The sequence below is a fragment of the Dromiciops gliroides genome, chromosome 3 (assembly GCF_019393635.1).
Source record: "Dromiciops gliroides isolate mDroGli1 chromosome 3, mDroGli1.pri, whole genome shotgun sequence".
NCBI classification, from domain to species: Eukaryota; Metazoa; Chordata; class Mammalia; order Microbiotheria; family Microbiotheriidae; genus Dromiciops; species Dromiciops gliroides.
This window is the reverse complement of record NC_057863.1, coordinates 337,375,337-337,386,275: the sequence shown is the minus strand read 5'-3', so window position 1 is coordinate 337,386,275 and position 10,939 is coordinate 337,375,337. Positions and strand designations below refer to the sequence as shown.

The 10,939-nt window shown below is 40.6% G+C and overlaps 1 protein-coding gene across 10 annotated transcripts in view; it reads right to left on the bottom strand.

The window, feature by feature from the left end:
- Positions 1-2,207: 2,207 nt before the first annotated feature.
- Positions 2,208-10,939, bottom strand: part of KALRN (kalirin RhoGEF kinase) — a 991,119-nt gene continuing 982,387 nt past the window's right edge. For all 10 annotated transcript variants that reach the window (XM_043992602.1, XM_043992601.1, XM_043992603.1 and 7 more), the window contains one exon: positions 2,208-10,614. In XM_043992602.1, the coding sequence (XP_043848537.1) occupies positions 10,069-10,614 (546 nt within the window). In that variant the 3' untranslated portion in view covers positions 2,208-10,068. The remainder of the gene's footprint in view (positions 10,615-10,939) is intronic.

The following is a 10,939-nucleotide window of genomic DNA, read 5'->3' as shown; positions in this document are numbered from 1 at the left end:
CTAGACTAAGAGTATTTAAGGGAGTAGATAGATATAATTCTCCTTGGCACCACCCCTCCCCCGAAATCTCCCAGGAGCAAAAAGTGGTGGTCTCTGTCCTCCACCTCCTGCTTTCCTCCCTGGAAGGAAATAAAGTCTCTCTTGGAGAACAGTGGAAAGAAAAGAGGCTAGAGATATCTATATGGTCCCTTTCAAGCCACACATTGAAGTACTCCATGCATATGGGGAGCAGTCTCAAGATGTTTACTCTCCTTCCCTTTGACCCATATAAATACCCCATATGCATTTATGTGGGGGATAGTTTTGTTTCACTAAGATCTGGAGGGGTGAGGATGATAATAAAAACTTACCTTTAAATATGGCTTCCTCACCATAGACTGGTGAGATAGGTAGTTATTATTTTTTTTAACAGTTGGGGAAACTGATTTTTAGGGATGTTAAATGACTTGCCCAAAAGTCACATGATTATTGAGTATTGGAGTCAGAATTTAAACCCAAGTTTTCTAAATACAGTTCCACTTACAAAGCCCATGAATGAATGAAAAAGTTTTTATTGAAGCATTTGTGTTGTGGCAAGCATTGTGCTAAGTGCTGGCATTACAAACAGAAAAATGGAAACAGTTCTTGATTTCAAGGAACTCTATTTGGGGAGATAACTCCTTTTTTTTTTTTTTTTTTTTGCAGGGCAGTGGGGGTTAACTGACTTCCCAGGGTCACACAAGCTATTAAGTGTCAAGTGTCTGAGGCTGGATTTAAACTCAGGTCCTCCTGAATCCAGGGCTGGTGCTTTATCTACTGCACCACCTAGCTGCCCCCTTGGGGAGATAACTCCTAAAAGAAGTTCAGCTGTGGGCCCCTGGAAAGACTGATGATAAGGCATGATGAGTGATAAGGCATAGGGGTGCTTCAGTTAAACCATTCATTCAGATGACAGTAACAGGGGGTCTGCAGGACTTAGAAGCAGGGCAGCCACTGAGACCTGGAGGACCTTGGGAGGGAGTGGCAGGACAGATAGTAATGTCTGGTGACCTTCCATCTTACTGAAAGACTCCCATCTTTCTGGATGACTCCGATCTCCCTGAGGACTCAGTACTGTTGGCTTATGGAGGCACTTGGTTGAAATTAATTTAATTGTATGCCCCTGAGCCTTTTCTTCACATTTCTCTTGTCCATTTCTTCTAGTTCCGTTCTTATAAGTCAGTTATAGATTAAACACACTTGCTTCATCAAAGCAAAAATGTATTTCATTGGGGAAGGTTGGGAGATGATGTCATTGTGATTAAATTTTTTTTTCCATTTATTCTTGGACACAGGAGGTCACTTCCAGATTGAGGTCATACATGCTCAGAGCAGCTCCTTATCTGCAAGAGAGCTGATGGGAAGTGTAGTTTTCACTTGGAAAGAGGCACTGAAGGATCATGGGAGGGATAAAGGGTGTGGGGTTGGGGGTGGGTACACTGCTACCCAGAACTGAAAATGATCCACCTGGGGATTGATCTGCCTTTTGGGACAGAATTTTGTGGTTTCTGTGACTGGCCTGCTACTGGAACCTGGTGAATTTATTTATTCCCTCTTCACTTCCTCCCAAACCCTGTCTCATAGCTACCTATTAATCTCTATCTAGTACTCTGTCCACTCTCCCAGACTGCCTTCAATTTGATTGAGGATGTAACTTTACTACCAGAACAGAGTCTTTTATTGTTGTATCTCTGGAAAGAATGTAAGCTCCTTTGGGGCAGGGGCTATTTCATTTTTGTCTCTGTATCCATGGTACCTAGCAGGCAGTTAAGAAATACTTGTTGATTGATTTCACTAGCCTCCAAGAGCCAATGATCTTTCCATTACCATACGGAATGAATGAAGGAGTATATATTAAGCAATCCCTGTCTCTCCCTGTCTCTGTCTCTGTCTCTCTCCCCCTTTCCCCCTCCCACTCTCTCCCTCCCCTCCCCCCCTCCCTTCTCCTCTTTGCCTTTCCCTTCCCCCCCCCCACTTTCATTCTCACTTTAAGTAGGGAAATAGATAGATATAAAGATAGAGATATATGTGAGTGATGGCCAGGGAGGACTGTATCACAATGTTTACGTGAAAGTGGGATTCCTTGCTTTTATATTTATATTTATATATATTTATAATATATACATATTTTTAATCAGGAGAAAAACAACCAACCAGCCGCCCAACAGAAGGAAACCAGAAACAGCATCTTTAGTAGAGTATATTTATAGGAATGCAGTAACACATGAGATGTACATTTTGAAGCTTCATTTGCAGCTTGTAACATTGACTGTTTTTAATCATAAACATGACATCAGATCACCACTTTACAACATGACACATGAGGGATCTGACTTACAAATAAAATATTTACAACCTACCTTTACAAAACGACATTGTATGTATACAAAATGAAAAAAAAAATTACCATAAAACAGAAGATACACTTAAGGCAGACCAGCAAGACACTGAAATAATTAAGGCTGTGGAATTCTTTTGCACCTTGAAAATATTGAGCTATTGATCAATACTGTGGAGTGGCATTTTTTCATTGTTGTTTTTCCTTTTTTTTTTTAATTGATTGTTAACAAAGTCTAATGTGATTGAGTGTATTTCTATGTATATGTGTTATGGTCCATATGGAGAAACCTCCTTAGACATAGATAAGCCTCTTATATGTATATTCAGAACTGCCCACCTCAAATTCCCAGAACCAACTTGGCATTCACTGAAGGGTCTGAAGATAAGGGATTTTATCAGTGGAAGGAGGGAAATCCCAGTGTGAGGATTCCCTCCACAAACACAGGCACTCCTCAGAGTCACACAGCAAGTTAAGTGTTGGAAGATGGATTTGAATCCAGTTCTCCCTGACTAATCTAAACTGTCACTATGTGTCTGCAAAATAAATTATTAATAATTCAAATGCAAAGCTATTTCTGACCCCAATCAGTAGAATAAATCAAACAATAAAGTCACTGGGATGTCTTAGGCTTGGAGCCCCTTGCTTTGATGTATTTGAAAAGTAAATAACTAGCTCCCACTTGAGCAGTAGTTCGTTGGTTCTCTTTAGCTCCAATCAGTTCATAGTGATTTTAAATCACTAGACATTATTTTCCAAATTAGAACATTGGCCGAACTGGAAATTTGTAGGTCAAGGAGCACAAAATCATAGATTATTGAGCTGGAAGGAACCGTAGAGAGTTCATCCAGCCAAACGCCTTCATTTTTACATACTAGGAAACTGAGGCCTTGAGAGATGAAGTGATCTCTGTAAATTGATGATAATAATAGATTACATTTCTATAGGGCATTCACATCACTTCATTTGATCCTCACAACAACCCTGTGAGGTAGGTAGGTACCAGTATCATTATCCCCATTTTACAGATGAGGAAACTGAGGCTTGGGGAGGCAAGGACAACTTGCCCAGGGCTGCACAGTGGGCCTGGGATGAGAAGCCAGGTTGTCTGACTAACCGTCACCATTCCACTGCACGGCCTCGCTTTATGTTTCTCTGATATATTCTGCATATGGACTCTAACACCGACATAGATATCACACACTGTCTTCATGTGCGTGCCGATACAGATCAGTCTTTGTCCATCTGTTTTTCCTCAAACCTGTACCTTCCCTTGGTAGTTGGCTCTCATTCTGAAGGAAATGTGTTCAGAGTTGTCACATCTCTCACTCTTGTTCTACCTTCCAGTCATTTTTTTCCCCCGACAGAGCAGACTGAACTGTTTGGCAAATATTGAAGTCAAAGCACCAGGGTCAAAAAAACAAAAATTAAAAAAAAAATGATGAGACACAGAGATGAGAGATATGGCTTAAGTTTGGTGAGTGAGATGTTGGTTTTGCTAGCTTCATGTTCAAAGACCACAATGACAGCACAGACTTAGCCTTCTGATGGATGGCATGGATAACAGTCACCATAGCATTCTAAAATGTGGATCTATTACTGATGGCAGTATCGATCAATTAGTCAGTCAAGGATTTACTGAGTGCCAACATGCCCAGCTAGTGCCAGGCTAGATAGAGACATTCAGCCTCATGATATGGGATTATCTTTATTTACTTGATCTCTATCTCTTGCCATTCACTCCATTCCCCTCATCTCCCCTCCCTACCCTCACTTTCCACAATAATGGCTTTCTGATAGAGCAGAAAGGATGAAGTCCAGATTGGAGCGTGATCTAGATTTGTTTTCTGAATCTACCAGTGAGCAAATTGGCAGGAAAACTGAATCAGTCGAATGTTTCAGTGTCAGTATGTCCCTTGTAGAATGGCTCCTATTGGGAGCCATTACACTGGTCTTTGATGACTGGAAATTATCTTAAAATGATTGTTTTTTGTCCTCCTCTAGCTTCTAAGTTGTTAAAAGTGAGGAAGAAACTTAATCGTATCACAGAAAACATGGCCAGTTTTTCTATGTTCCTGTACAGATTTCTCACACTTAAAAACAAACAAACAAAAACCTTTAAAAAAAAAAAAACACATCCAGATACCTATGCCCAGATTCCAGGCTCTCTGGGAAAATTTTATTCACAATAACAATTAATGAAACAATTGAAGATCTCATAGTACTTAAAGAACAAGTATTAATATAATATTTTCTTTTTTTGGTGCATATGTGAATGTCAGGGGCATCTCCCCTGTCCCCTCCCCATGGTTTTATTTACAATTTTTAAATGGTCCCTAGATTTTTTTTTTAGAAAACTAAGGGAAATCCTAACACGGCTTTACAAATAAATACAAAAAAACCGATAAGCCTACAAATATGTTTACCTATTCCAGACTCCCTGTAGGAGTTCATATCTAGGGAGTGGAATGAATGGTGTATACATTCCTTCCCACTCACCCAGCAGCAGTCACCATTCACCCTGAGTGAGTGGTTGTTGGCAGTGCCACCCAGCCATTAGGGCAGCTGGAGTCATAGTTTCTCTCCCCTCATTGGCAGGGGCTTTTGATTGCAAAAATGGAGCAAAGGTTTTTGTAAACACACAGAAATCACCACGTTTCTCATTTATGATACCTTTGTTCCCATAGGGTCTCAAGGACCCAAGCTTAGAGTCCTTCCAATCGGCAAGGATCCAGGAATGACTAGCAAGTATAAGCAGTTTTAGGCCACAGGAAGTTGTTTTCCAATAGGTTACTCTCAAAAGGGTTGGTTGCCTCCAGATTCCAACCCCTTCCTCCCCACTGAAACCCCAACCACAGTGACATCTATATCCTCTACACCTGTGCCCTTGATTCTCTGAGGATGGTAGTTACCAATGAAACACAAGTGAAGCTCTGCAATGGTTGGTAACTCCTTGTATTTTGCAATCACTCAGACAGTAAGGTATGGAAAGTAGAGGATAGCAGAGGAAGTCAGGCCACCATATCTCTAAAGCAAAATCCTTGGGAAGAAAAAGGGGTGGTGTTTGGTTCTTGAGGATGGATTTTATTCACTAGGGCAGCTCCCCTACCCATCTTTCCAGGCAATGGATTCTTTTAACTGATGACTTATTTGTTCCTGTATAAGATTAAGTAATAGTAAGGTAACAAGCATTTAATATTTTCATCTATGAATCCTGCAGGAGAATCCAGTCTCATAAGCTGGCAAATGATGCCTGAAGAGTCAAATATTGGAAAACCCAGAACTTTTAGAGGTTGGTTTGTTTGAAATGGGCAATAAAACAGTCAGCATTGGCAGTGTATAGCGCTTTATCCAAAGTCTGTTTCAGATATGATTAGTATATTTTGTCAACAGTCCTAGGAGATTGAATAAGCCATTCCCCCCTTCCCATCTCTGTTTTGCCTATGGGCTACATTCAGGGCAGAAGGATTCCATGACATATTTTACAGAGAAGGACGAAGTCAAGATTCACACTGAAATGAGAAACCACAGAATTCCTGGCTCTGCCCTGGGCTCAGATTTCCCCTCTTTCTCCTTCCGTTGGGAAAAGCAAGGCCCATGTATCAAGAATTCAGGAAAGCTAAAAATGACCATTTTCAGTATCTCTTATCCTCCCCCCTGCAAGGCACAACCGTTTTGAACTAGACCACAAAGCACCAAAGTCAACATCTCTCCTTCTCCTTTTGTGCTCCCTCCCTTCCTCTATATTGTTTTGTGACTGAGAAGTCAAAAAGTACACCCTTTCCCCACCCTCCTAATTCCTACAATTTCACTCTCACCTTTTCTTATCCATTTTAAGTGAATGGGTAGCTCACTAATTTAAGACTAGATTGAAAGGGACAGACTATCCTAAATTAATTTTTATCAAATTGCCCCTTACCTTTATGCTTTCCTCCCAACCTTAACCCTTTTCATGCTTATGGTAACAACAACAAAACCCCTACCCAATGAGCATAAGCCAGTTTGGACAATCTTAGCTTAAAAAGAACTTGAGTAGCCTATTTGAATGGGACACTTTTATTAGCCACATTCAATAAACTTATTTTCAAGGCCTAGTACAATTTTGGCAGAAGTGAAATTTTTCCTCCTTCCTTAGGAATTCTGTTAAATATCTTTGGTTCAGGGCAGGCACAGCTAGGTCTTGGTTGGTATGAATGATGAATCCAATAAAGTAGTCACATGTATTAGAATTCATACTATTTGATGTTGTAATTATGTAAAAATATGGTAATTGGTTTTAGCCTTACAAAGAAATGGTCTCAAATACTTTTTCTTTCTCTCACTGTAGGTGTCTCCTACATGATACAGCAAAGGTGTATTACTTAGCTCTATTTTTCCTTTATCCACTTTTTAAAAAAAATGACGGAACAGGTCTGAGATTTCATGGTTTTGATTCTTATTTAAGGCTAATTTGGAGAATCCTTGGATCTAAGCCAGTCCACACCCTCTAGAAGGGCAGAGAACTATGAATAGTAGTGATTTCCCCCCTGTTCAGGAATTCTCTGGCTAAATTCAATGGATAATTCCTCAGTTTCCCTTGGGGCCTCTGATATATATATGTATGCATGTATACATTCATAAATATATGTATATATGTACATGCATACATATACATATTTACTCAGATCAGTAATTATGCTTTGGCTTTAATTAACAATGGCACCCAACATGACCTTACCTTTTCATAGGATTATACATTTAGAGCTAGAAGGTCATTTAGTTCAATCTGATCATTTTCCAGATTAAGAAACTGAGACCTAGAGAGGTAAGTGTTAAGTGTCTGAGGCCAGATTTGAACTCACGTCCTCCTGACTCCAGGGCCAGTGCTCTATCCACTGCGCCACCTAGCTGCCCCTTAAGTGCCTTTTTAATGTTTAGAGGGAGTAAATGACAGAGCTGGTGGGGTTTGAACTCAGTTCCTATGACTCCCAGTCTATGTTCTTTTTTCCCACCACACCATGCTTTCATTTGAACATTTCCAGTCATTTATTATGGAGCAGTCTAGGAAACTTCACTCCAGGGCAATCACAAAGCTAATAAAATATGGATGCCTCTCCTATAGCTGATTATATTGCTAATGACCACTCCTCCTTCCCACTGCTTCCTTAACTCCAACTCTTTGGCCATCACACCCAATCTGCATTTTTTTTAGAACCAATACTAGGCTATCTTTTGTCTGGCCACAATAATTTCTGTTGATGTTGATGTTCAAGAGAGGTCTTCTGACCATCTGTTCTAGGTGGAAGGAAAGAAAAATAAACCAAATGGCATGGCATCTTTTGAAAATGTAAATGATTCTCCAACCCTACAGATGCCTACTTGGCATGCTACAATGAAGTTATTCTCCCTCACCTTTGCAAAATAAATCCTAGGCTAGGGTCCAGCATATATTTTCTATTGATGTTTTTCTATGGAGGTCTTAGGAATTTAGATGATTTTTTTTTAAAGATCACAAATTGTGGGTGTCTGTGTTTGAATGGAGTATATATAGAGCAAGTCAATAGTTTCCAAGGCATCTGAATTGGTGACCCAAGGCCATTCACAAACTAGAAAACAAATACAGTCAGAGTCGGTTTACACATATTTGGTTAATCCCAAAAAAGCTAAGTGCTACCTAGTCTTATTGCTTGTACTTACTAATTTATTAATACATAAACTTGGGAGGTTTTAGGGATAGTGCGGAGACAGGGAAGGGTAGATGAAGAAGTTTTCTTTTAATACTCTGAAAAACATTCAGTGATTTATTGTTAATTCTACATATCCACTGTGAGATGAATGGTATCTGGATATTATCTTAGTTCAGGTTTGATTTTCAATATTTTTCCCCACCCAAACATGCAGATGGATGCCAGGGAACCATTCCCAAATGATCTTCTTGCATTCCCTGTACTGCATGATTTGAGTCCTTCCTGCTGGAAGGGAGAAGGAATGCTGGGAAATCTTATTTGGGCAGATAATTCAGTTAGGCTTAAAAATGTCAGCTGTGTGACTGTACATTTTAAAAGACACCCTGGAAAGTATGGGGTGAAATCTCATATAAAGTTAGAGTAAAAATACTCAGATTTTAGCACTTTTTTGCTTCTCCTATGGAAGAAAGGGCAATTAGTAAGATAGCCTTGTTCTGAGCATACTCTAGTCTAGAGAGCTGCATCAGCTCTCAAATTGGTTTTAGGAGTTCAGAGAAATGCTCGGAGCTAAGGGTTAACATCCCTTGCAGCCCCTAGAAAAACAATGTTCCCTTTGGATGATCTGTGGGGCTTTGCTTCATGACTTCAAATTTAAATATTTCCCTGGGTGTCCTCCAGTCTGATTTTTTTACATGATGCTAAGGGGAATTTTTTGCTCAGGAGAGGGCAGATTCTCAGAATGAGTGCCCTCTATTACCCCCCCCCCCCAAATAAACTGGTTCTGGTAACATTTGGAAATCCGGGAACCAAAAGGGTAGTTAGTCCACACAGAGAGAGCATTCTCACCCATTTCCCTAGGAATTTTGCTTCTCCCAGGCCTTCCAAGAAAGAATTATGGCTGCTTCCTCCTAGCAGACTGCTATTAGCATCGATAAGGATACAAGGGAAGCTTCCCAGTGTTTGATGCATCTCTGTAGAAGAAACTAAAAACTTCTGCTTCCTCATGGATAAGAACTGTAAGAAAGGTTTCTAATGGCCATATCAAATGAACATATTATATTCATGGACCTATTTCAAAGTCAGTTGGAGGCATAAAAATAGGCCCCTGGATTTGCTCTTTATCCTTGAATGAACATGTACATTTTCAGTTCCATTGCTCACCAAGCTCTCTGGAAGATTTCTCTACCAGATAACTTTTGAGATGTCAGTGAAACAGCAGATAGACACAATTCAGTGTTCATTGAATAAACCTTCAGCTGGAAGCAAAGTCATGAACTTATAGATACTGGGGGGAGAGGGAAACATCAATTCCTCTGATTTTGGTAAAAGATTTCTGTACAAGGTTTTATAAAATACTTTTTAAAAATCCATCATCTAATTGTGCTTAAGTCAAAACGACTTACTGCTTCTACAAATAACTGTTTTAACTCTAGCACAGAAAGGTACTGGTGATTGATTTTAAAGCTATATCTATTTTACATTACATATATACACATACATCATAAAACTCTGGAACCTGGGTGGGATATATTCTAATGTATGTTCACATATATTTGTATTAAGAAATTATATCTAAGACACCTAAACTGGAGCATTTGACAGACGGGCCGCCTCTATTATTTGATGATTTCAACGAAAAGAGAATCCTTTTCAGTTCTGTACCAGCTCACTCTAATGAGCTTCAGTTGACTCCACTTAAGACTCCACTTGGAACTCGTTATTTTCCATTTTGACCTAAGTCCACCTGAAAGTAGCCATGCGGGCCCTTCCCCACCCTCAGCCCTCCTGTTTTCCACAAATCCAATACTTAGCTTATTCCTTGCTTTTGCAGAAGAACCTTATAGAGAGGGTAACTAGCCGACTATCAGAAAACTCGTAGATTCAAGGTGGGTTTTACTGTTGTTTAGACACTAAATAACCACTGGGAAAAGGTGCATGAGGTACATCAATCTGGGGAACTTCAGGAAGTCAAATGGTTTAACACAGAACTATTTACAGCCCAAAATTGCCTTGCTTTTGCTCACACTGTGCATCTCGGGAGCAGGCTTATGTTCCTTGGTTCATTCGACTGACAATGAAGCTCTTGACATTGGGAACTGGGCGAACATCATTTTGGTGCTTCCGGCGTTCTATAAAGCAGGCCAGTCGTGAGGTATCCAGGGGGATTTTGGAGTAGCTGCCATTATGGGGCTGCAGCCAGGGGTGTTGGAGGCAGGTGGCCGCCGTGGGCCTCCGCCGGAAGTCTTCCTGTAACATCACGTTGATGAAATCCCTTGCCGTGTTGCTGACCCCACAGAAATACTCATGGGGGAAGCTGAAGTCCACCCTACATACATTGATACATGTCTCCTCCTTGCTCTCATCCAGAAAGGGGGAAACACCACTCAACATGACATAGGTCAAGACCCCGATGCTCCAGATGTCTGTGCCCAAGGAGACAGGGATGCCCTGGATCACCTCCGGGGCAGCAAACTCTGGGTTCCCCAGCAAGTGATGGATATGAAAATGACCTGAGATCTGGACAGCATCCTCCAAATCAATGAGCTTCACTCGAGGCACTGGGATCCGTAAATCAATAAGCAGGTTTTCCGGCTGCAGAGCAATGAGAAAGTGTGACTGAAGGAGAAAAGTTTGCTTTTCCAATTGGAATTTCAATAATGACAATGATAGCTAACATTTATGTAGCACTTTACAGTGTGCCAGGTGCTTTCCTATTTGAGCTATTCTCAGAGGTTGGTACTATTATTATCATCCCCATTTTATAGATCCTGAAGCTGAGGCTAAGAAGTTAAGTGACTTGCCCAGGTTCACACAGTTAATACAAGAGTCGGGCAGGATTTGAACTCCCCAGTATGCTATAGTATCTAGCTGCCCACTTTGGATTTATATGTGTCCTTGTTGTTCCCCTCCTCCCCGT